Source organism: Maniola hyperantus, chromosome 21, assembly GCF_902806685.2.
Source record: "Maniola hyperantus chromosome 21, iAphHyp1.2, whole genome shotgun sequence".
Taxonomy (NCBI): Eukaryota; Metazoa; Arthropoda; class Insecta; order Lepidoptera; family Nymphalidae; genus Maniola; species Maniola hyperantus.
The window spans coordinates 1,755,750-1,780,850 of record NC_048556.1 but is presented as its reverse complement, the minus strand read 5'-3'; the positions used below and the strand labels follow the sequence as shown (position 1 = coordinate 1,780,850).

Genomic DNA, 25,101 nt, shown 5'->3' with positions numbered 1-25,101 from the left:
ATATTATATTAGTTGGTCAAGTAAAGAAAGAAGAAAGAAGAAGAAAGAAAACTAGTTTATTCATCTTATGCCTAAGGTAGGTACAAACAAACTTAAAATTAATGGTTAGTAGGTAGTAGTTAGTAGATAATAAGAAGTATTTAATAATTAATTTAATCTAAAATTAGTTCTTGCACCCACTTGGCACAAGATGAAATGGCCCCAGCTCAGCATTAATGCTGCAGGTTTTAAGAATAAAACCTGAGCGCTGGTATTCTGCCGGGACCAAAAAAGAGTGACGTGCACGAGCTTAACAGTCTTCACCAACATCTGTGATTGACAGGATGAGTTCGATTGAACGGAGCTAAAATAAAAAATAGTCATTGTGTGTATGGCGTGTATGAGTATTTGTAAGAGTATGGCGTGTAATTAAAAATCTTAAAAACTTGCCGTTTTATATAAAGGTAATAGAAAGGCAAAGAAATAAATACAAATAAAAGCATAATTAACATGTATGATATGTATGGTATTGACATAAGTTATCTGCCGAGATAGGTACGGGCGAAGTGTTACTTAAATTATGTGTGTAGGTACCTAGATGTAGCAAATAGCAGCTTCAAACGACCTAACTAAATAACCTTGAACATTAGTTCAATAAAGATGATTCAAGTTGCAGAAATAGAAGAGGGAACGTTTACTAATTTTATTTAAAACAGGCAAAAAATGGACAACCAAAAAGAGAGTAAAGTAGATATTAATTTTGCTTTTGACTCTAAGCTTAGATTACCAAGAGAACAGTCCCTGTTGGTTAAGGCGCACCGAGCGCTATGCGCTGGAACCATGTCTCGTTAACATCGAAGTGACGTCATTTTGACGTCAGCCGAAATAAAAATATACCATCAGCTCGAAACTTTAGTCTAGTGCTGACGTCACTAAAATGGCGGTCACGCGTATTAGCAATTTGCGGGACTTATAAGCAAAAATGAATTGCGGGTCGCAAAATTTTTTATATTAGAGAAAATTGTAACTTCCACGCAAACCGACGCAGTACGCGACAAGTCGAGATGGCAATCGGAGTATGTAGTGGGGGGACGCCCCGCATACCCGCACGTCGCCCGTGCTTACCGTATGGTAAGCGCGGGGGCTGTGCGGGTGTGCGGTGTGTTCCCACCCCGAACAACAACAACCCCGAACAAAGAAACAAGAGTGAATAGGCATCTTCTAGGTAAACGCGTCCCATCTTAGGCCGCATCATCACTCAGGTGTGATTGCGGTCAAGCGTTTGCCTATAATGAATAAAAAAAAAATTTAAAAAAACTGCCATCTCGACTTGCCGCGTACTATACCTGTACCTACCTAAATAATCACAAAAAACAAACCCAAGAAAAAACTTGCCAAAACAATAAGCATATCAACAAAACATTATGGTTTGCCATAGCAACAACTAGGTATAACCCCCAAAACCGAACCAGGAACAAAAAGCAATTACCGAACAAATCATCCTCTGACATTTAATGCCATCGCAATATGTTCGAACCCACATTCAACCGACAGTACCCCATTTTTATAAACATAAACATAAACATAAAACTTAGGGCAAGTTTTCCTACATGATTCATTAACATGTCATTCGTAAAAGTTGGGGGCTAGTGTTGTGCCTTGTGCAACCCCATTGATTATCAATTAGTTTTCTACTTGCAATGCTTATTGTCGGCACATTATCCACAGTATTTACACGAGTCTTTGTTATACGACGTGTTAAAATTCATATTTTTAATCCTGCATCGCAAAATCTACCTTTTAGGTTTGACTTTAGGTTTATAATAGCTTGTGTAGAGGCCAGAATTAACACGTCCATCTTCGTAACAGATGATTCTTTAATGATCGGGCTCGAATCGATTTTTAGGGTCATCGATGGTTTATTGATTTACGGTTCAGTTGTGACTTGCTTTTTTATATTGATGAATAGTTATCCTTTTGTATAGTTATCTAATCATCTTGTTGCTCTGATTTGATTGATTGATTGCTTTGATTGGGGATTATTAGATTATTTTTTGGAAATCATAATTGATTGAGAAAAGTTGTAGTTTTTTGGTAACATAATTAGTTAAAATATTTAAAGCTAGACGCCCACGACTTAGCTGCTTAGCTTGTATCCCGGGAAAGGATTATGGGCTATGATACTTTTTTTATTTCGAAATATTAAAGGGGTCCCGCGCGGGGTTTATAAAACACTAAAATCCAGGTGGACGAAGTTGAGATCATCATGTGCTTTGTACGAGATAGTTTGCATCCTGGAGATGGACATAGACTACATACTTTTATCCTGAAAAATCAAAGCGTGTCCCACGCTTTGATTTAACGCGTGGATTTAACTTTTAATAATCCCATGAGAGTCGCTCTCATGGGATTTTTAAAATTTAAATCCACGCGGATGAAATCGGGGACATCTAGTGATAATTTAAAAGTTGACACACTTTTCTTTTAATAAAATATATGTAAAAGAACAAAAAATACAATAATTTTGTAAATACTTTTGATGATTCAAAAGCACTTGTATAAGTTTATTTGATTAAAAATCTATTCTGTTCTATTCCAGTCAGACATAGTCCACCAATCAGTCTACGAGCTAGTCCACTCAGAAGACAGAGAAGAACTTCAGAGGCAGTTGCTATGGAACTCCTTCCTTCCACCAGAAGCCAACAGCCATACCCTCCAAGACGTATTAAGACAAGAAAGAGCACATCTGCTAGAACGAAGTTTCACAGTCAGATTTAGATGTTTATTGGACAATACATCTGGATTTCTGGTTAGTTGATTTACATTGTACCTACTTAACAACATGCTCTGCGGTGAATAAAGAAACATCATCAACCCATCTGACTGCTGAGAAATGCTGATCGATTACAAAAAAACTGCATCAATCTGAATTGCTATGATTGGCTGAATTTATGGTACTTTTGCTCCAATTGAATTTTAGCCAATAGCGTGATAGTATCAGCTAATCAGAGCTGATTGCGATCGTCATACTGTAGCTATAATTTTACCGTTACTGAGCCCCGGGGCTCCTCTAAGAATGAGAAGGGTTTAGGTCATAGTCCACCACGATGGCCATTTGTGTAGATTAGCAAACTTCACACATATTTGAAAACATTATGGAAAACTCTCAGGTATGCAAATTTCCTCACGACGTTTCCCTTTAGCGTTAAAGCACAAGACGATTCTTTAAAAAAATGAAAAAATAAAAATCTTTTTTATTCAAATAAACTTTTACAAGTACTTTCGAATAGTCGGATGCATCTACCACTGGTTCGGAATGCCTTTAAAACGCATATCATTCCGAAATGTTAGAGATCTGTTCCTGTGACTAAATCTCGGATCCCCCGAATAGGGTCTCATTGTTTGTTATTAATCCAATCTATTTTGTTTCCAGAGGCTAGACATAAGAGGCCGCATCAAAGTCCTACACGGACAAAACAAGAAGACCGAGGAGCCCCCGTTGGCGTTGTTCGCGATATGTGCGCCCTTCGGACCCCCCAGCCTGCTGGAGATACCACAGAAGGAGGTCATGTTCAAGAGCAAACACAAGCTGGACTTGTCACTAGTCTCTATGGACCAAAGGTTAGCCATTTTTTATGTATAGACTCGCACTTGGCTGCAATCAGACCTGGTGGCAAGTGATGATGCAGCCTAAGATGGAGCGCGCTTGCCTAGAAGGTACCTATTCTCTCTTGAATTAAAGGTACCTGATATTAAAAGTGAAGGGGAAAACTGATGCCGGAAGTGCATCAATCAATTAATAAAATATCCATAAAGATATATAATGAATGTGTGAATTGGCAGACTTCACACACCTTTGAGATTATCATGGAGTACTCTAGGCATGCAGGTTTCCTCACAATAATTTTTCCTTCACCGTTAAAGCAAGTTATACTTACTTATTTAATTTGCTAGTAAAAGCTGTGATAGCCTAGTGGTTAGGACGTCCGCCTTCTAGTCGGAGGTCGGGGGTTTGGTCCCGGGCACGCACCTCTAACTTTTCGGAGTTATGTGCGTTTTAAGAAATTAAATATCACTCGCTTTAACGGTGAAGGAAAATATCGTGAGGAAACCTGCATGCCTGAGAGTTCTCCATAATGTTCTCAAAGGTGTGTGAAGTCTACCAGTCCGCACATGGGCATGCGTGATAGACTATGGCCAAAACCCTTCTCACTCTGAGAGGAGACCCGTGCTCTGTAGTGATCCGGTGATGGGTTGATCATGATGATGATGTTTTAATTGCTCGCACATAGCTCCGAAAAGTTGAGGTAGGTACGTGTCGGGATCGAACCTCGGAATTCTCGAAGGAAGCCGACGTCTTAACCACTAGACTATCACCGCTTCTGATTAAATCTGATTTAATTATAAATTACAATAAAAATAAATAAAAACAAATCAACCTGAAATTCCCAAGTATCCTCGAGAACAATGCGGATGCGAAGGAATTTATTAAAAAACGTTCGTTCCATACAAAATGTATAATTGCTGAGCATACGGCGTGACAAATGGATTTATTGATAGTTATCGGCCGATGGTTGGTCTAGAAGGGATAAACACACCGACACGGGAATATTTTGAAGGCTGTTAAACGATAAAAATCTATAATTCTCGGATTTATATTATGACCGGTGCTTACTAGACGAGCTGTTACAACAAAAACTAGCTTATGCTCGCGTTTACTTCGACTACACAAATTTCAAACCCCTATTTCACCCCTTTAGGAGTTGAATTTTCAAAAATCCTTTCTTAGCGGATGTCTACGTCATAATAGCTATCTGCATGCCAAATGTCAGCCCGATCCGTCCAGTAGTTTGAGCTGTGCGTTGATAGATCAGTCTGTCAGTCAGTCAGTAACCTTTTCCTTTTAAGACCATATCTAGTAAAATAATTGCAATGGTAAAACACTCTAACTTCGTCTTCTTTAATATCAGGACATATTTCAATATATCCTAGAATGCCTTAATGTTTTTTTAAGTAGAAGTTACCTGTTAATTGCAATCTCACCTTTAGTAAGTAATATACAGTATAAGATAGAATTCGGAAGGGTTATGCCATATGGCACTTTAATAAACCCATACCAAACAAAATAGATATTCTTATTATAATTGTTTAATTTAGAATTTAATTTCTCCTAAATTGCCACTGCCGGAAATCAAGCCTGGAACCTCCCACTTACTGCGTGAGGTTGGTTAATTTACTGTTCCTACCAAATAAGAACATTTATTTTTCAGGGGTAAAATGCTGCTAGGGTACACGGATGCTGAGCTTGCCAACATGGGAGGCTATGACCTGGTGCACTATGATGACCTGGCGTACGTAGCCAGCGCTCACCAAGAATGTAAGTATTACAAGGTATGGCTACTATAAAATAGGGTTTTTAACCAAAAAAAAACCGGCCAAGTGTGAGTCAGACTCGCGTAACGAGGGTTCCTATAGTCGTATTTTTTCGACATTTTGAACGATAATTCAAAATCATAAAAATAAATAAAAAAGCCGTTTTATATGATTTGGCGGTTGCTCTTTTTTCTTTGACTTCAACTTAAAATTTTCATGCTAGTAAATAGCATAAGCTTAAGTAAATGCTGGAGTAACTCATATTAACGGTCAGATAAAAAAACAAAAATTGTCATCATTATTAAGTACTTAACTACCAACTCGATAGATTTATCCCTTGCTAAAGACTTATTTTACACCAATGTAGTATTATTATGATCATCTTGATTCTGTACGCGTAATCCAGTCCTTAATACTGGAATGGTGACCTCACTGCGAAAGGCATTGGTAGACCCTCCACAGGTGGACAGATGACATCAAACGATTCGCAAAGAGTGGTTGGATGGCGGCATTGCAACATTATGGCGTTTGAAGTGGTTTGAAAGTCCCTGGGAACGGGGACGGGCGCTAATGTGGGACGCAACTTGCGTTGACACATTGGCCCCGTGTCATATCAGGGAGACAGCATCAAGACCGGGAGCCGCAGCAGAAACAGCTGAAAACGGCAAGCGGCGCAAGTATGCCTCTCTTATAGAGAGTTACATTTTTGTGCCGTTTGCCGTGGAGACCCTGGGGCCATGGAGTCTTAATGCTAAAAATTTTTTACGAGACATTTCACCGCGATTAATAGCCTCATCTGGTGACAGAAGGGCTGGCTATATGCAGCAGAGGATGTCAATCAATTGATGACGACGACGACAAAACTAGTTCTTATTTTAAAAAATACGGTGTCAAAGTGAACTAACTTAAAACTATTTTTTATTCCAGTACTAAAAACCGGTGCATCCGGTATGATCGCGTACCGATTTCAGTCGAAGGACGGACAGTGGCAGTGGCTGCAAACTTCTTCGCGACTCGTCTACAAGAACTCCAAGCCGGATTTCGTTATCAGCACGCATAGGCCGTTGATGTAAGTAATTACCTAAACATGAAATAATTATATCACATGCCTAAATAAATTCACGGGAGATTTTTTAACTGCAAGTATCCTAGCTTAGCTTTCTTTAATTTTTATAATATCCTCTACCCTAAGGTTGCCTGGAAGAGATCGCTATTTTAGCGATAAGGCCGCCTATTGTACATGCTGTATTTGTTATATGTCTATTGTTTTTGTTTTGGTGTACAATAAAGCATATTTTACTTTTACTTTACTTTACTTAGTAGTTTATAACTCTGACTTCCTTTTCTGGGGGTCCGAGGTTCGCTCTAAATCTCTAAAGATTCAGAGTTATGTGCGTTTTAAGCAATATCATACCGTGAGGATATCTGTATCCCTGAAAAGTCTCCATAATGTTCTTAAAGGTATGTAGTGTCAGCCTATCTGCACTTGAGCAGCATGGTAAACTGTTCTCATTCTAAAAGGTGACTCGTGCTTAAAATAGGTCAATGATGGGTTGAGAATTGAGATGATTACAATGACTATCGCACCAAAAACCAATGGTGTCTAAGCGCCTGTCAGAAAGATCCAGTAAAACTAAAAGAAGTGTAAGCAAACAAACCATATCTTGCCAATTTTTATCTTATAGGTTTAGCATTTAAATTGAAAAGCTTCATCATCGTGATCAACCCATCACCAGGCCACTACTGAGTACGGGTCTTTTCTCGGAATGAGAAGGGTTTGGGTATTTAGGCCACGCTGCTGGTAAAGGGTGAATTGGCAGACTTTATATACCTACCTTTGAGAACATTATGAATAGCTCTCAACAATAAAGGTTTCCTTATGCAGTTTTCCTTAAAACGCACATAAATTCGAAAAGTTAGTGGGTGCGTGCCCGAGCTCGAACTCTTGACCTCCCGAATAGAAGGCTGACGTCTTAATCACTTGGCTATCATTGCATAGGATAAGTCTTACGAATCCTAAAATCTTACAGCATCAAGGGTGTGTAAACTTCTATTTAAGATTTTTAGTAATAATAGCCGTTTTATTTTCAGGGAAGAGGAAGGCCGAGATCTCCTAGGAAAGCGGACGATGGATTTCAAAGTCAGCTATCTAGATACCGGCCTCACTAGCTTGTACTTCTCTGAAACGGAACAGCTATCAGGCTGCGAGTCTAACGTCTCTACCCCTCCTCGAGCGGCGAGGCGATACAAAACACAGTTGAGGGACTTTTTGTCCACTTGTCGGAACAAAAGACGAGTCCCTCCTACTCCAGCACCTCCCCCTGTAGACTATCTAGCAGCTGACGCGGTCGCTGCAGCATATACAAATTTAAACGGAGCCTATACAGCACCTTATGGAGAATATCCTCCTGCGCCAGCCTTGCATTACGCTCCGCCACCTTTAGATGATAGATTCCTTGCAGCGGACAACCTCTTCCACCAATACAAACCTTTATCTTACCATTATACTCCTTATGCGCCTAATGGGTTCCTTGAGCCAGCGCCACCTCCTGGTTACGAAGTACCACCTACGTATCACAGACCTCCGTCACGGGAATATACCTATGTTGACAGTAGTGGGAGGTATATGAGCCCAGTCACAGGAGAGAGGAGGTCACCTAGTGTAGTCCCCGGTCCCAGCCCAGGAGGTTCCAGTGGGTCAACGGAACAGGAAAGGATGCAGCAGACTCAAGCTTCAGAGATGCCAAGACAGACGGTGCTCATGTGGGGAGCCGGTGGAACAGCTCAAGAAGTCCCCGTGGAGTACTCCCCACCCCAGGTTTGGCGATACCACCCTTCCCATTACCACACCGCTGAAGCAACTCAATGAGTGTAGTTCTTAGTATTTTGTGCAATATTCCCTGTATTTTTATCAGGACATTTTTTTATGGGCGCAAAATTTTAACCTTCCACCAAAGAATCGCCCTTCCAATCCGAATTTGTTCTTTTTTTAGTATTAACTTTTTAAAATAAGAATTCAAGCTGAGTCGTTCCTTGTGTCGCACATATTTTGGAAATCTTCTGCACCTTTTTGATGCAGGTTCTTTTTTGAAGTTTTGTTTCTCGAATATGGTCTTGCAACGATGCCTCGCTCAATGATTTCACATTTAAAAGATTTTTTTTTCAACTTGTTTATGGAAAATCTTAGCCTTTATAAGAAAAATTGGTACTCAGTGGGGACTGCCGACAGAAGTGAAAACTTAAGGTATATTTAACACTTCCATTAAAAATTTAACCTTAAAGTTGCGTTAAGGATTTTTTAAAGTTAATAAAATTAGCATTCCGATAACGCGACCTTGAAGTTTTTAAACATCTCAAATTCACCCAAGCTCAAGAAAGTTTTATTTCGATAAGGTCTTGTCCATTGAGATTTTAAAATAACTTCAAATTAAAAAAAAAAACGATGTTAAATTTTTTTTAATAATATCCTCTAAAATTTTCCATAAAGATGGTTAAAATTTATCATAAATAAATTTCGATTACCAGTTTTGTATATAATTACGTGTACATTTTTCAACCGAGAATAATAATTAATTATTATCCAAAGTTACGGTTTTAGTAATATTAGTTAAATTTTTTAGCTTATTATTGTATTTTTAGTTAATAATTTAGTGACACGATACAAGACATATCGATGTGACAGTGTAAATATTTATTTTTATCGTTTTATGAGCTTTTGCTTCATTTTTAAATGTCTGGTTCGTGATTTTTAGCTTTTTTATAATGATTAAAATTAAATAAAATCAGCAAAATGAAGTGTGCGGAAACCAATCGTTCTTAAATCTGATTATCCTTATTATTAATAGTTGAAATGATTTTTTAAATTTTATAACCAAGTAAACAAAAATTTTATATTCTAAATATAACTTAAACCCAGTTTCACTAGCCTTTAAATCCTCTTCAACCTAGTTGCCTGGTAGAGATCGCTTCACAGTGACAAGGCCGCTAATTTGTATGTTCTTCTTTTACATGTTTCTTTTTTGTGTCTTTTCTTTTTGGTGTACAATAAAGAATATTAATCTTTAAAAAAACATTTTTAATAATTGTTGTCTAAAAATATTGCAGCATATTTCTTTGAAAACAAACAAGCATTTTTTTAGATTTTGCGTTTCTTCGTTTTGCTGAGTTTTTTATAAATCTTTAGTGTAAAGATAAAACATATCAATATTGTAATAGCATGCATAGTATAAAACATCACAGAAACGTATTTATGCCCCCCTAAATTGTAAAACTCTAATATTTCATTTTTAATAATATATTCAAAATTATTCATTTTATTTGATAATGTAATTATCGTCAAAAATATTTTTGTTAAACCAATTTTACAACATTTTTAAATATACTTAATTCCATTTTTTTACAATGATAGTGAATGTTACGAACGAAGTTAAATTAAATATTATTCAACGTGTCACATAACAACGAATAATATATCTTTAGCTTTTTTCATAACATTCACAAAAACACAATGAAGTATTCATTGTTTTAGAACACATTGTATGATATTTCATTTAAGGACAGCGAAAATTGAGAACAAAATAAATATTTACCTAGGTATTTATTTTCAAAATTAAACACCGTCCAAATAAATGTTATTAAATATTTCAATTTATTTATATCATAATATATTATAATAGCTAATTAATTATTAAGGTACATTTTTTACATTTATGGGGACAAAAATATACACTGCCATGCCAACGTGAAGCAAGCTAGCACCTTTCTTGTACATACACTTCGCGTGCCTTTCACACTAGATATCTAGAAATCTAGATTTTTCATTGTATCTAAGTTCTACCAAGGATCTAACCATTCATTCGTTATGCTACAGTGACTCGTCGTTGGCAGGGCAACAAACCGTCGAACAAATCTTCCGACGTCATTAGATAAGACTTAGTTCTAGATTTTGTATCATTCCGAAGAGCACTTTATACATAAACTTATTATAATTATAACACCCCTCTGTTTCCGTCGAGGGTTAATAAAGAATTTCATATCTAGTACCATAGAGCAGAAACAAAGTACCTACTGTGCAATTTTCACAAATTCTTCAAACCATTATTACAAGATGTATGCATAAATTGTTAAAAAAAAACAAAATTATTTAAGTATATTACACCTAAATATCAAATTCCGCTAAAACTCCGTTCCGCAAAAATCTAATCAGTATTTAAAAAGTCTTTACGAACTTCTGATTATATTAATATTAATGCGAATAAGTATTCTAACTGTCGTTCAACAAACAGTTTAAAAAAACGTATAGTTTAATTTTTATCTTATTTTTTCTAATATTTCTAAGTTATAATAATATACTATAATATGTAATGTTTTTTTAAATACATATTTCAAATATTTTCAATACTTTGTGGTTGTACTTAATTACTAATGAAAAACAAATAATTTCATAAGTGTATTTTTATTAGAAAAAGTAAAAGTATTTATTTTACTAAGTAATTAAACAAAATGTTATACTAATTATTTCTTTTTAACAAAAGATCAGTTTGTTTATCAATATATTTTATTATTATGTTATTTTCATATGATTGTATAATATTATTATTTTTTTCTATTTATAAAGCAGATAAGACCTAATCAAAGGAAGTGCTCTTCGCAATTTCGTCTTTACATTGTATATTCATTAAGAAAAATTGTATTGTCCATACATACGGGTTAACCGAAGTTAGTTTTTATGAAAATTATCGAGTCATTAATCGAATTTATCTTCCACTACGAGTTTCAATGTATTTGTTATTTATGAACGAATTTGACTTTAAAGCCTAAAACCATTTGTTTTGAATGTATGTTGTGACGGACGAGACGTATAGAATTCAAAAACATAATACTACTTATGTAATTTAAGAGAGTGCGGCGGCGGCGGCTGTGGGCGGTTTTGTGACAAATAAAATAAAAATAAAATAAAAACCACAGCCTAAAGACATACTTCATACAGTCGGTCGACGGAGGCGTCCAGGCTAGACATTCTTGATTACGAGTCTTATATTTTATGTCCATTACTCTTGATTACAGAATTTAATTATCCACTGTTGTTCATCAATATATTTCTTGCTATACGATTCAACAAAATGAAGTTAACCAAAAAAAATGTCAAAATAAAATAAAATAATTTAAATTTTTTAATTTTTTTAATAAAAATTTTATTTTTCAAAATGCATTGGTTAACACTCAAGTCCATTTTGTTGCCCTTTTCAAAACAAATGCAAAAATAGAATGGTAGGCAATTGCCTTTACATCTATATGGACTCTAATTTAGTTTCGTTCGATTATAAAATGAATACATTAAAAACGACAAAACTTTTTACATTATAATATAAAAAAATCACAATTTTTATAATATTTGACTTTCACGAATAAAACAATTTGAATTGTAAATAAATAATTAGGTTAGATGCTTTAATTACATAATATTATATTATTGATCAATATTCATAATTATTTAATTGAAAATATAGTTAAGATGAAAATAAACGAGAAAGTCTCTGTATTTATTTTAGTATAGATTAATTATGTAATTAAAAGAAAATCAAATAAATTTTTTCATGCCACTGATATTCTCGTGTTTTCTTTAAACCTACGCTGATATAGCTTGCGTTTGTCAGTCGCACGTCTACGAATACACATTGTGGCTAATTCCGTTGTACACAATCTCTAAACTAAACTAAAATGGCACGTCTAAATCGAATGCTATCCCTTTCATAATGTCGCTTGCGGAAAAGGATACCACTAGATTTAGACCTGTTAATTTAGTTTAGTTTAGAGATTGCGTACAAGAGAATCGGCCCCAATTGTTTGCTATAAGTTACCAGATTATTCCACTCCATAGTCTGTTAGCACTAAGAGGAACTTAGGCTTCAGAGTTTAAAATGGCTGTATTAAATCATTTGTGCACAAGGTTCGAAGCCAGAGTTAGTTTAATACACCTATTTTCAGGCAGGGTATAATGAAAAATGCGTAGGTACCTATTCCACTATTTGTAACAACGCCATCTCTTATGCAGCTTAAGAACTGCGATAACGGCATAGCTTGAAAGGCACATTTTTCAAAGCTGCCTACACTTTCGAGATAGTTATGGGCACTAACAATAGCTGGTAGCGTTGACTATTATCTGCTTCTGATTATCGCTGCTGTAATGACAAGAACTCTAAAGCCTTTTATGAAGGCCCGTTCATGATACCTTTTTTATAAAATATTTTTTTGGTATTTTGTAGAATTTGTATGTCTTACCTATATTTTTAGGGTTGTCCGAATGAAAATATGGATCTCTTATTATAGGATCACTCGTGTGTCTGTCCGCTGTCACAGCCAACTTGCTCCCAATATACCTACCTACTGGGAATTTCTGTATATTATCCCAAATACGATGGACGTACTTATACCTATGTTATAACCTACTTATAGCCCGTACAAAATGACTTCTCACGCGCCATTTTAACTCTATGGAACAAAATATGTCATGACAAAAGTACGGTTCTAAACTCGTAATTTTGACATGTTTGACACATGAAGTTAAAATGGCGCGTGAGGAGTTAAATTTTCCGCGTTATACCTAAGCTACCTAAACTTTTGTCACATAGATGTTAACTTTAGCAATCAATCAATCAATCAGCCTGTTTGCGTCCACTGCTGGACATAGGCCTTCCCAAGAGCACGCCACCACACACGATCCTCCGCCTTCCTCATCCACCCACTTCCCGCTATCTTCTTAAGGTCGTCAGTCCAGCGGGTTGGAGGTCGTCCCACACTGCGCTTGCTGATACGCGGTCTCCACTCCAGAACACGTCTGCCCCATCGGCCATCGGTTCTGCGGCAGACGTGGCCTGCCCACTGCCACTTCAGCTGGCTAATTCGTTGGGCTATGTCGGTCAATCTGGTTCTTCTACGGATTTCCTCGTTACGAATTTTGTCCCTCAGAGAGATACCCCATAGCCCGCTGAGCGACTTTGAACTTTAGCAAGCAATTAGAAAATTAGAATTACCTGTAGTCCCTCGTTATCGTTATCTCGTTACAGGTCATAAATATCCATTTAAATGCGCAACGAATCAAAATTACCGAAAAGGTGTCCGTTGGGCCTTAAAAATTAAAATCCCGTTTAAAATGTAAATTCGACGTGAAATTAATTATTATCTACGCAAATTAAAAACGTGTTTATCACTTTTACTATCTAAAAGTAAGAGTAGATATCATTAAAACTATTTACTTACTAGTCTGTCAGATCGTACAAGATAAGTTTGCGGAGATAACTACCAGCCTAATTTCAATTATAAAATAATTTCTAACAGATTTCACCCAAAACAGTGGCCAGTTTTTTCGTTAGCATGATTGATTTAGGTTTTTAAAAATCCCGAGGAACCCTTTAATTTTCCGGGATAAAAAATGACCTATGCCACTCTCCACTTAAACTATTCCCATGCAAAATATCACGTCGATCTGTTGCTCCGTTGCGTCGTGATTGAAGGACATACCAACAAACCAACAAACTAACAAACTAACAAACCAATAAACCAACAAACAAACACACTTTCGCATTTATAATACGAGTAGTGATCTAGGCTTTGTGGGACTTTGTCTCTACATAACATAAGCACCAAGTACCTACATACTAATAATAATGGCCCATTGCCTAGTCTATACCTTATAATGAGGCTATTTTTCACACGTTTTTGCCTGAAATCCAACTAATTCTATAGGAATGTGGCAAGCAACTAATTCCATACCACTATTACCTACACAAAAACTATAATTATATATCTCTATTATTCATGTACAGTCTATCGCCGGAAAAAAGTCCTATTGTATAAAGAACTAGCTTCTGCCCGCGGCTTCGCCCGCGTGGCCTACAGGAAACAAATGGCATTTTTTTTCAGAAACAAACATTATAACATCAGGACACGCACTCTGAACAGCACCGAATAACACATATAACCTTCCAACCCCCATTTCACTCCTTTAGGGGGGAGGGGGGGAGGGGGGGATGGGGGGGGATTTCTCTTAGTCGTTTCTTAGCTGACACCTAACCTCAAGAAAAAACCTACTTTCCAAATTTCAAGTCAATTACAAACTTTCATACAAACTTCCATCCCCCATTTAACGCACTTAGGGGTGGAATTTCGATAAATCCTTTCTTAGTGGATACCTACTCTGTACAAAGAATAGACCCTCCAAATTTCATGTCTTTAGGACCAGCGGTTTAGGCTGTGCGTTGATATCTGACCTGATATTTGACCTGCAGCTCGTTCCAGCAACGTACAAGACTGCAAATACTATTTTATACATGGCATAATCTTGTACCTATATCAAATATTTGAAAAGAGCAACCGCCGAGTTTCTTGCTGGTTCTTCTCGGCAGGAAAGGCATTCCGAACCAGTGGTAGATGCATCCGACTATTCGTAAGCACTTGTAAAAGTTTATACGAATAAAAAAGATTTTCATTTCATTTCATTTCATATCTATGTCAGTCAGTCAGTCAGTCAGTCAGTCAGTCAGTCAGGACTTTGAATTTTATATATATAGATTACCCCTTACCTAATAATGCAGTGCGTGTTGCCAGTCGAAATTGTAGATGACTATGTACACCTAGGATACACAATCCAGTTGGGTAGGTCTTTACTTCTGTAATCTGTGGGTAGGTCCAATTTTGAGAAAAAGGTCAGCCGTCGAATTCAACTCAGCTGGGCAGCGTTCAGGAAGCTTCGAAATGTCATTCTTGTCCAAATTCCTCAGTGCTTGAAGAATTGGAATGGCGACCTCGGAAGACGCAGCGTTGGAAGATAAAATAGTTCTTTAGTTCTTGTAGCTACTTCCACACGTCCAAGTGGGGGGAGGGGGGGTCTTCCAACGCTGCGCTTTAAGTTTTTTAATTTCCATGGCGGCCATTTTGAAATTTTAATTATTTATTGTTATAACGCCAATAGAAATACCTACTCTAAAATTTCAATTCTCTATCTATTACGGTTCACGACGTACAGCCTGCTGACAGACGGACGGACGAACAGCGTAGGCTGCGTAATAGGGTCACATAAGTCATGAGTGCGATAGGGGCCCATCGGTTTGTGCACTCATCCGTATTCGGTTCGTATCCGTAATTCTTCGAAGTGGCCGTCATACAAATACTTACGTACATTCGATTCGAAATTGAATTTTGTGCACAAACGCCCTTAGAGTACGGAACCCTAAAAAGTCTGTGTCTAGTCCAAGTGCAGTTGGTATGTCTAAGCCCTTACATTTATATGTCGTAACACTCTCACGAGGTGAATGAAACAAGCAGCACTAATGCCACTATCAGGCGTATTTCAGCGATTATGTTTGTGTATGTATGATAATGACAAATCCCAAAAAGGTACGTTTGTTTGTATGAATGTATAAGCGATTAGTCGATGTGAGAGCAGCCGCGTGCCGTGAAATATACAGCTTGAGCTGTTTTTACCACTACTTAATTTTATTTTTTATTTTTATTTATTGCGGTTCACAAACAGCAGCACGCATTGCTTAAAAGTTTGAGCTGTGCGATCATCTGTGTGCCTGTGATATCAGGCAATCAGTCAGTCACCTTTTCCTTTTATATATTTAGATTTATTACAAACCTTTTATAACAAAGTTATAATATAAGTTACCTTAAGAAGTCATCATCCGTGGGGCTGGACAGTGGACACCTTTAGCTCTACATGCTTGCACTACGGTGACGGTGCAAGCAATGAAGATCAGCAGGAACTGTCGGGAAATGATCTGGAGCCATCTCCTCCCCGCCACTTTAGCCCCCCTCACAGCGGTCCACGCAGTCTCAGAGGCCACCACTAAGTACATCATTGTATTGCAAATTCAGCAAGTGACCAAGTGTACTACAAGTCAATTTAAATAAATGATTTGAATTTTGTTTTTTTTTTAATATTCTCAATCTTTGTTAAAACCAGAGTTATAATTACTACTTATCATATTATTGTATTGAGAAAGGTGGTTGTAACAACTCTATGTATGACTGTCACACTTGGACACACTCGGGCTATCCCGCCTCACGCACCACTATCCGGCGAACTTTCGAGTCGTACCAACGTTCAGACAAACACATATTTTTATATAGATATATTTTATTTTATATACTTAATTATATTACATTTTCATAGTTTTGTGATACTAGTGCTTTTCTTATTTCTGAAAAAACTTTTGGTGAAATAATAGAATAATGCAACTCCCGGACGTCTTTTGTTATATTTTATTGGCGGTAAGTATTTTTTATTATTTTACAAGTGGATACCCGGCGTGTGTTTCTACGCTAAAAAAACTCTAAAACCATCTTCGCATTATTGCCTTTCTTATGAGACCAGTTTTGGGCAATTGGATGGTTTCAAAGTCTATAAGGGACATAGGCAGAAACTTTTTTTGGGTTTATATCTAAACTAGCTTATGCTCGCGACTTCGTCAGCGTAGACTACACAGATTTCAAACCCCTATTTCACCTCCTTAGGGGTTGAATTTTCAAAAATCCTTTCTTAGTGGATGCCTACGTCATAATAGCTATCTGCATGCCAAATTTCAGCTCGATCCGTCCAGTAGTTTGAGCTGTGCGTTGATAGATCAGTCAGTCAGTCAGTCACCTTTTCCTTTTATAAATCTAAACACAATATACCTAAAAGGAAAAGGTGACTGACTGACTGACTGACTGACTGACTGATCTATCAACGCACAGTTTAATTTACTGGACGGATTGGGCTGAAATTTAGCATGCATATAGCTATTATGACGTAGGCATCCGCTAAGAAGGGATTATAATATTACATTATATTATTAGAGTAAATAACACGTAGGTACAATAACAATCTGTTATAGTACAACTAGCTGATGCCCGTGACTTCGTACGCGTGGATTTAGGTTTTTAAAAATCCTGTGAGAATTCTTAAATTTTCCGGGATAAAAAGTAGCCTATGTCCTTCCCCGGGTTGCGAGTTACATCTGTACCAAATTTCGTCAAAATCGGTTGAACGGTTGAGCCGTGAAAAGCTAGCAGACAGACAGACAGACGGACGGACGGAAGTATGGATTATATTATTAGAGTAATGTTAATGAGTATTTTTGTAAAAAATATTGATCTACTAAGTATAATAATATTATGTAAGTAGATGGGTGTGGTGGCGCTCTCTAGGGAAGGCCTATGTCCAACAGTGGACGTCCACAGGCTGATGATGATGATGATAAAGAGATAGTGTTTTTTAGTTTAGTAAACAAAATAGTTAAAAATTGTAATTTTTAAAAAATATTGTAACCAATATTGCACGCCACAAAGTGGCAAACTGTTAGAACTTTATAACAAGTATAACACTTTATTCAAAATCCTTTGATTTTTTATCGTTTTGTATTTTATGTCTTTTTTCTTGTACCTTTATTTGTATTTAAATTTATTATTAATTATCTAGTTAGTGTAAGTGGCACTGCCGTTCTAATAAGATGTAAAAAATAAAATAAAATAAAATAAATAAAACACCTAATGTACCTACCTACACAGTTAATGCAATAAAATTTATTCTATTCTATTCTATTTTATTCTGTTCTATTCTATAGCAGGAAGCGTCATTCGTACAATAACAATCTGTTAGTACAGTGAACCTACGAACCGCTAACTTCCAAGGGACCAATAAACTTTCTACACACAGGAAAAGTAGGTACTTAAAAGAAGTTTGTAAATACTAGATCATCATCATCATCTTCATCATCTTCATCATCATCATCATGATCAACCCATCACCGGCTCACTACAGAGCACGGGTCTCCTCTCAGAGTGAGAATAGTTTTGGCCATAGTCTACCACGCTGGCCATGTGCGGGTTGGTAGACTTCACACACCTTTGAGAACATTATGGAGAACTCTCAGGCATGCAGGTTTCCTTACGATGTTTTCCTTCACCGTTAAAGCAAGTGATATTTTTAATTACCTACTTAAAACGCACATAGCTCCGAAAAGTTAGAGGTGCGTGCCCGGGATCGAACCCCTGACCTCCGATTAGAAGGCGGACGTTATTATCAAACACTACAGATATTAAACACTAGATATTTTATTAAAAAAATCGGTCAAGTGCTAGTTTGACTCGCACACAAAGGGTTCCGTACCATCGTACATGAAATAACACTTTTTAACTTTTTTAAATTTTCATGGCAGCAATTCGAAATTTTATTAGGTAGTTGTTGTTATATACCTACACATTTTGTGAAAATTTCAACTCTCTGTCTATTACGGTTTACGAGATGCAACCCGCTGACAGACGGACAGCGTAGGCGGAAGCGGACACCTGTACCCTGTTACTAATAATGGGGTCCAGGTGGCACTCTTCGGGTAAGGAACCCTAGAAATACAACTTGTGCTTTATATTCATCGTTTCATGTAACTTTTACTATGAGACCAGCTCTTATACAGCGTAAAAATCAAAAACTATTATGCATAAAAATAAATCTGTTTTAGAATGTACAAGTGAAGCCCTTACATAAAATATGATACCCCACTTGATATAGGTACCTAGGTAAGTTAATTTTTAAAATTGAAAATACTAATATTTGTTCATCATTTCTTCATTTTATTTTTTATTTTTGTGATGTAACCACAAATTCACGGTTTTCGGATTCATTCCTTTACTCGTACTATAAGACCTACCTACCTACCGAATTTCATGATTCTAGGTCAAAAGGTTTTTTGATGGTTTTTTGACAGACACGACGGACAGGTGGACACACTGACAGACAGACAGACAGACAGACAACAACATAGACAACAAAGTGATCCTACAAGGGAACCCTAAAAAACAAGTGCATCTCAGTTTCTCATCTCAGTCGCCTGTCCATCTAGGCAGATAGGTGGATGAGGTGAACAGACGACATCAAACGAGTCGCGGGGAGCCGCTGGATTCAGGCGGCAGCGCAAGACCGGGGCGTGTGGATTGTGGAAGTCCCTGCAAGAGACCTATATCCAGCAGTGGATGTCTATCGGTTGATGATGATGATGATAGTGATGTGTCAAAAAGTCATACAGACCTACGTCATATAATAGCTATATGTACACCAAAAGCTGAAAGGAGATCGCCCGTGAACGGGCCCCCTCTTTTGTGGCGTCGTGTCAAAACTTAAATTAAATTTTTAAAAATGTGTTATTTTTTTATGATTATGTTTTATAACGACTTTTTTCACTCTATTATTGAAAATATCCACAATTACAGTTAGAATCGTAAACATGCATTTATTTTGAAGCAGTATTAATTAAATATAACCTCAATATCAGCAATATAAAAAATAAGATTTCTTTATAACCAGGGTGAATAAATGGAAATCGTTTGCAGAATATAAAGAGTTAATTATTTGTCTACAAAATAAAATTAAAACCATGGTGACATAACAATTATATTAGGGGGGGCCCCAAAGCTCCTAAGAAAATGGGCAATCTCTTTTCATGTAATGCTTTGTTACTATTATAATAAAGTTATTATAAACTTTCTTTGTTAGTACGTGACTCGAGCTGTGAAATATGACCTAATTTTTTTTTTTTTGCGGACGTCATAGTTTACCCAAATTTCTCTTATTTACATAATAAATGCCCAGTTTTACGTACCTACTCATAAATCGTATATTATTATGATACTTACCGTTTAAAACTTACCTAGAATGTTTACCCTGATTTGCAGGCCCTTCTGCTTATAAAACGGAAAATGTACTTAGAATATTAAGTACCACGACCACACCGCCATACCACCTCCTTACTTATTTGGTTTTGGTTACCAAAGCACAGATTTGGTTGGTTACTAAACCATAGCTAACTTATTGAATAAATTACCAAAGCATTTGAGATTTGAGATAAAAAATAAGTAAATACTACCTACCTACTGACGTAACCAGTTCGGCGATTGTCTAAAACCTGCATCAATCATTATTACAATCTCAATTATTGTTGTGATTGGCTGAATTTGTGCGATTCTTGTTGCAACAATGCATTGTAGCCAATAGTGAGCGAGCGTTAACCAACCAGAGATGATTGCGATCGTGACATTGTAGCTGTCATTCTGTACGAGCTTTGCAAAGTTTTCATAGCTCGTAGATTTGAAGTTATAGTAGAAAATAGCTGTCCCACATCGAGGTGTCGCTTGAAGCGTAAAGTAGTTCAAACCACGTGGAGCAATTAATTAGACATCGTGACAGATAAACTTACACTGACCGCTGAAAGGTAATATTATGTTTTGATCTTGGTGGGATTTTGAACTATGATACTTTATTAGACTAACTAGCTTATGCTCGCGACTTCGCCCGCGTGGACTACACAAATTTCAAACACCTATTTCACCCCCTTAGGGGTTGAATTTTCAAAAATGCTTTCTTAGCGGATGTAAACGTCATAATAGGTATCTGCATGCCAAATTTCAGCCCGATCCGTCCAGTAGTTCTAGCTGTGCGTTGATAGATCAGTCAGTCAGTCACCTTTTCCTGTTATATAATTTAAACCTAACTTAGTGACCCATAGAGGATCCTGACCTTCGACACTAGACGATGCTTCTCAAGCTCCTTCACGCCAATCAGGTCTTTGGAGGGTTCGCAGAACTCGCTTGTCAAAAGTTTTTTATTGAAAGACAAGTTGGCCCTTGACTGCAATCTCTTCTAAGTGAAGCCTCTACTCTACATTTTGTTAGATGCAAGTTTCCTAACTGTCGCTAACTGTCGTGAAAGTCAAAGTCAAATGATTTATTCAAAATAGGTAATAAATTACTCTTTTTGATAGTCAGAGTTGGGTTTGTAAGATAAAGTGGTGATAATTATTACGCAAACTTAAAACTAAAGCTAAGAGGGTTCCAAACGCGCCCAGGTCTGAGAAGAGCCCACAACAAATTCAGCCGGGTATTCTTTTTAGTATCACCACTTTACAAAATTATTTAAATTATTAAATAATTATAATAATTATTAGAACTATCACAAAGCCATTAAGCAACTCATTCCCAAGCTTGCTTATCATTTAAATAATCCTTTACATTGCAATAGGATTTTTCAATTAGTTTACGTTTTATGAAAACTTTGAACTTGTTGAGAGACATCTCCAATATGTCTTCTGGAAGCTTATTATAAAAACGTATGGAATTACGAGCAAATGAATGCTAACTTTACTTAGCCTATAGAGGCGGGCATTACAAGTTTATTTTTATTTCGAATATTTACATTATGACAGTCAGTTTTTTTTTGAATTTTTTTCTGAACTGTGTCAATGTGTCCTGGGAGTCTTAGATATTTATAGGTATGTCGTCAAATATTAAATGAAAGCGACTTTATAACTATCCCACAATTATGGAGAAATTCGCTAACGACTGCGGGCCGATCAGTCGATAATTATATTCATGAGAATATCGATGGTTATTCGATTGTTATGATGTAACAATTCAATTATATCTGCATAACAGCAAAATAGAACCAGCGCACTAAACTAACTAACTAACTAACTAAAGCATTTTCTTCTTTTTATCCCATGACAAGTCGTGGGCCTGGGCCCTCCGACAAATTACGTTATTTTCTACAAACTGTCGACTTGTCGGGTTTTATGCAATACGAGTCATCATAAGGCGGTGAAATAGGGGTTTAAAGTTTGTGTAGTTCACGCGGACGAAGTCGCGAGCATAAGCTAGTAATCTTTATATAGTAACTTTACTATTCTATAACGTAGAGATAGTGAGAATTGCTTTGCTAGTCGTTAGACTAGTGTCAATAAAAAATAGAATTAACAGTTACTGTACTGACGTTGTGGTAACTCAGTAATTGAACCTGTAACCATCTTGACTTTGCCGTTACTTACAACTGGTATGTAGGTTACTGTATTTTTAGTATTTTATGGGTTTAGCCTTGCATTTTTGATGTCATGACCGTATTTTGGAATTTCGTCGACCAACAGAGTGCTGCTTGGTCCTACTTACCTTAAGACTTGTTTTTATCCTAAGCAGCTATCTATCTATGATCGTAGCATTCAAATCGTAGCGGACATCAAAATTTCATCAAAAACTTGCTCGAGAGTATTAAACAATCTTATCTATCTTAACCGTCGGGCGGCCAAAATATTATCATAATTGCATTCATGACCTAAAATCACAGAACAATAGAAATTTTATTTTCTCTCTATGCATAGCTACTCTGCCCCGGAGACCTAAGACCCTGGGGAGTTAATATTGCGCATACAAAGCTAAAAACTGTTCATGCAAATATTTAGAAGAAATCTTTGAAGGTATTGTCATAATTATGCAAATGCTAAGAGATTATAATAATGTTCTCCTGACCGAATTTCCAAAAAAGCTGTGATAGCCTAGTGGTTAGGACGTCCGCCTTCTAATCGGAGGTCGGGGGTTCGATCCCGGGCACGCATCTCTAACTTTTCGGAGTTATGTGTGTTTTAAGTAAGTAATTAAATATCACTTGGAAACCTTGGTGAGGAAACCTGCATGCCTGACAGTTCTCCATAATGTTCTCGTAGGTGTGTGAAGTCTACCAATCCGCACATGGCCAGCGTGGTAGACTATGGCCAAAACCCTTCTCACTCTGAGAGGAGACCAGTGCTCTGTAGTGAGCCGGTGATAGGTTGATCATGATGATGATGATATACGACTCACGAGAAAATGTTAAAAAAGTTGTACCGTACCTATCTTCTATAAATATTAAACACTGATATTTTCATTATGCAATTATTATAAAACAAATACTTAGCTATTTTATTTTAAAACTATTAAAAAATAAAAACTCTTTATCAATAAATCATTATAGCAGAAAGTGAATTCTTCAACCATTTTCTTTACGAGATAGCACGCATTCTTCACGCAATATCACTCAAAACAAAAAAGATTTACTTGTTAATTCGCTTTATTCACTCTTAACGTTGAATTTAATTGTATTTTTTATGTTACAGTAATTGATAATGATAATGACTTATTCATTATTATATTGATTAAAAAAAAATCGAGATATTGAAAGCTTTCACTTAATTTATTTAATTTTGTTTTATGTTAATAATAATTTTAAAGGCAACAAATACCTAAGAATTGGAGTAGAGCGGAGATGCAGCGTCTTTTATATAACACCTGATATTCAGCTTTATCTATTTTGACATACGGTTGAAATTGATGTAATGTAAAGAAAATAACATAAATAAGGACTCAAAAGGTGATGTTTGAGTCCCTCACCGCTATGCCAAAATAATTAAAGCTGAGTTTGAGTGACAAATTTTTTTTCCTCCACTCCTCTCTCCATTGCTTAACATAACCCGAGGCACTATCAGAGCCATTGCAGTTTTAGATTATGATGAAATTAAAAAAAAATATTTTTCCAGATAACGATATCTACGTCCTACGTCCAAGCTGAACAAGAACAAAATGGACTCTCAAAGAACAAATCAGAGAAACGGATATCCAAGAGAGAAGCAGCAATATTCATTGACAGCTATCCGATGGAGCCAATGTACAAGCACAGACCTAAAGTGATATACAGACGCGTCTCCAAACAAAGATACAAGAGTCCGAAACCAAAGTACGGCCCACCCATCAAATACCGATCAGTCAAACCGTGGACACCATCGAAGAAATACAGAAGAACTGTTAAACCTAAATACGGGCCACCGAGTTATAAAAGGTATCCAACTAAACCAAAATATGGGCCTCCCAAATCAATAAGCCATAAACCTATCTACGGTCCGCCTAAAAAGATGCCTTTCAGTTCATTTTATCCACCAGAACCAATAGGTTTTGGAGAACCACCTATCAATAATGTGGAGTACCAACCACCAAGGCAAAGCTTCGGCGAACCACCTGTAGATTCATATGGCGAACCTGTACATGCAGCTGTGAATGATGCTTATATACCTGAGCAATATTCCCCACAAGTATCCAACTACCCAGATATATTTGCCCAATTTGGAGACTTCGGTCAAAATTTCGGTCAAGATTACAAATCATGGCAAAGTTTCCAAAGTGACCAAAACTTGAACTTTGATAATAACGTGGCGTATTCAAAAAGACGCCCTATCTATGTTAAACCAGACCAATCATTTGTAACACAAAATGAAGATTTCGATTTCAATTCTCATAAGTACAACTTATACTCGCATAAGTACAAGAATAAGGAAGTTAATACGGAACAAGAACCATTACCTTTCGAGAAAAAGATTTCCAACTATGCAAATAAGAGAACAACAACAGCTAAGCCACGAAGATCACTAAAAACGACTACCCCAGAACCTGAAGAGGAAGAAGTACTAGTCGGAGGCCGTTATGCAGAACCACCGGAACGATATGTACCGAAGCTTCCAATAGCTCAGTATTCAAATGATGATGATTTTACACCATTAAGAGGATACATAGATCCCGACTTAGCCATATCAGCAACAATGTCTCCCTATGTTAATTATAAAAACAGCAATATGGCTTTCAGTCCACAAAATTTAAATGATGCATTTAGTATAGTTGATAAGTAGTTTATTAGTTGTAAGTTTTTAGAATTTTTATAAATACTAGGTAGGGTTTGTGCTAATTTATTTATTCTTATTGGTATTGGTACAAAAGAAAGACGATTTTCATGTAAACATCAACCGCCTTCTAATTTTTGATAAATCATTGTGTCCAAAGTTTAAAATTTATTTGTATAGTTTTGATTAATGAGTTTTTAATAAAAATGTGTTACATCTAAGTTTTAAAACTTGATATTAATAA

At 36.5% G+C, this 25,101-nt stretch overlaps 2 protein-coding genes across 3 annotated transcripts in view; both read left to right on the top strand.

Annotated features, from left to right (window-relative positions):
• Positions 1–10,656, top strand: part of ss (spineless) — a 151,439-nt gene extending 140,783 nt beyond the window's left edge. Inside the window, exons 4-9 of one of the 2 annotated variants that reach the window (XM_034980129.2) lie at positions 2,579–2,788; positions 3,413–3,600; positions 5,250–5,356; positions 6,280–6,421; positions 7,444–8,170; positions 10,223–10,656. In XM_034980129.2, the coding sequence (XP_034836020.2) occupies positions 2,579–2,788; positions 3,413–3,600; positions 5,250–5,356; positions 6,280–6,421; positions 7,444–8,170; positions 10,223–10,225 (1,377 nt within the window). In that variant the 3' untranslated portion in view covers positions 10,226–10,656. Of the gene's footprint in view, positions 1–2,578; positions 2,789–3,412; positions 3,601–5,249; positions 5,357–6,279; positions 6,422–7,443; positions 9,620–10,222 lie in introns of those variants that run through there. The other variant, XM_069505908.1, reaches the window with a different exon arrangement.
• Positions 10,657–16,445: 5,789 nt separating this feature from the next.
• LOC117992430 (adhesive plaque matrix protein-like) lies at positions 16,446–25,069 on the top strand. The gene is made up of 2 exons (XM_034980130.2): positions 16,446–16,626; positions 23,727–25,069. The coding sequence occupies exons 1-2, from the start codon at positions 16,588–16,590 to the stop codon at positions 24,864–24,866; spliced, it is 1,179 nt and encodes a 392-aa protein (XP_034836021.1). The 5' UTR covers positions 16,446–16,587; the 3' UTR covers positions 24,867–25,069.
• The last annotated feature ends 32 nt before the right edge of the window (positions 25,070–25,101 follow it).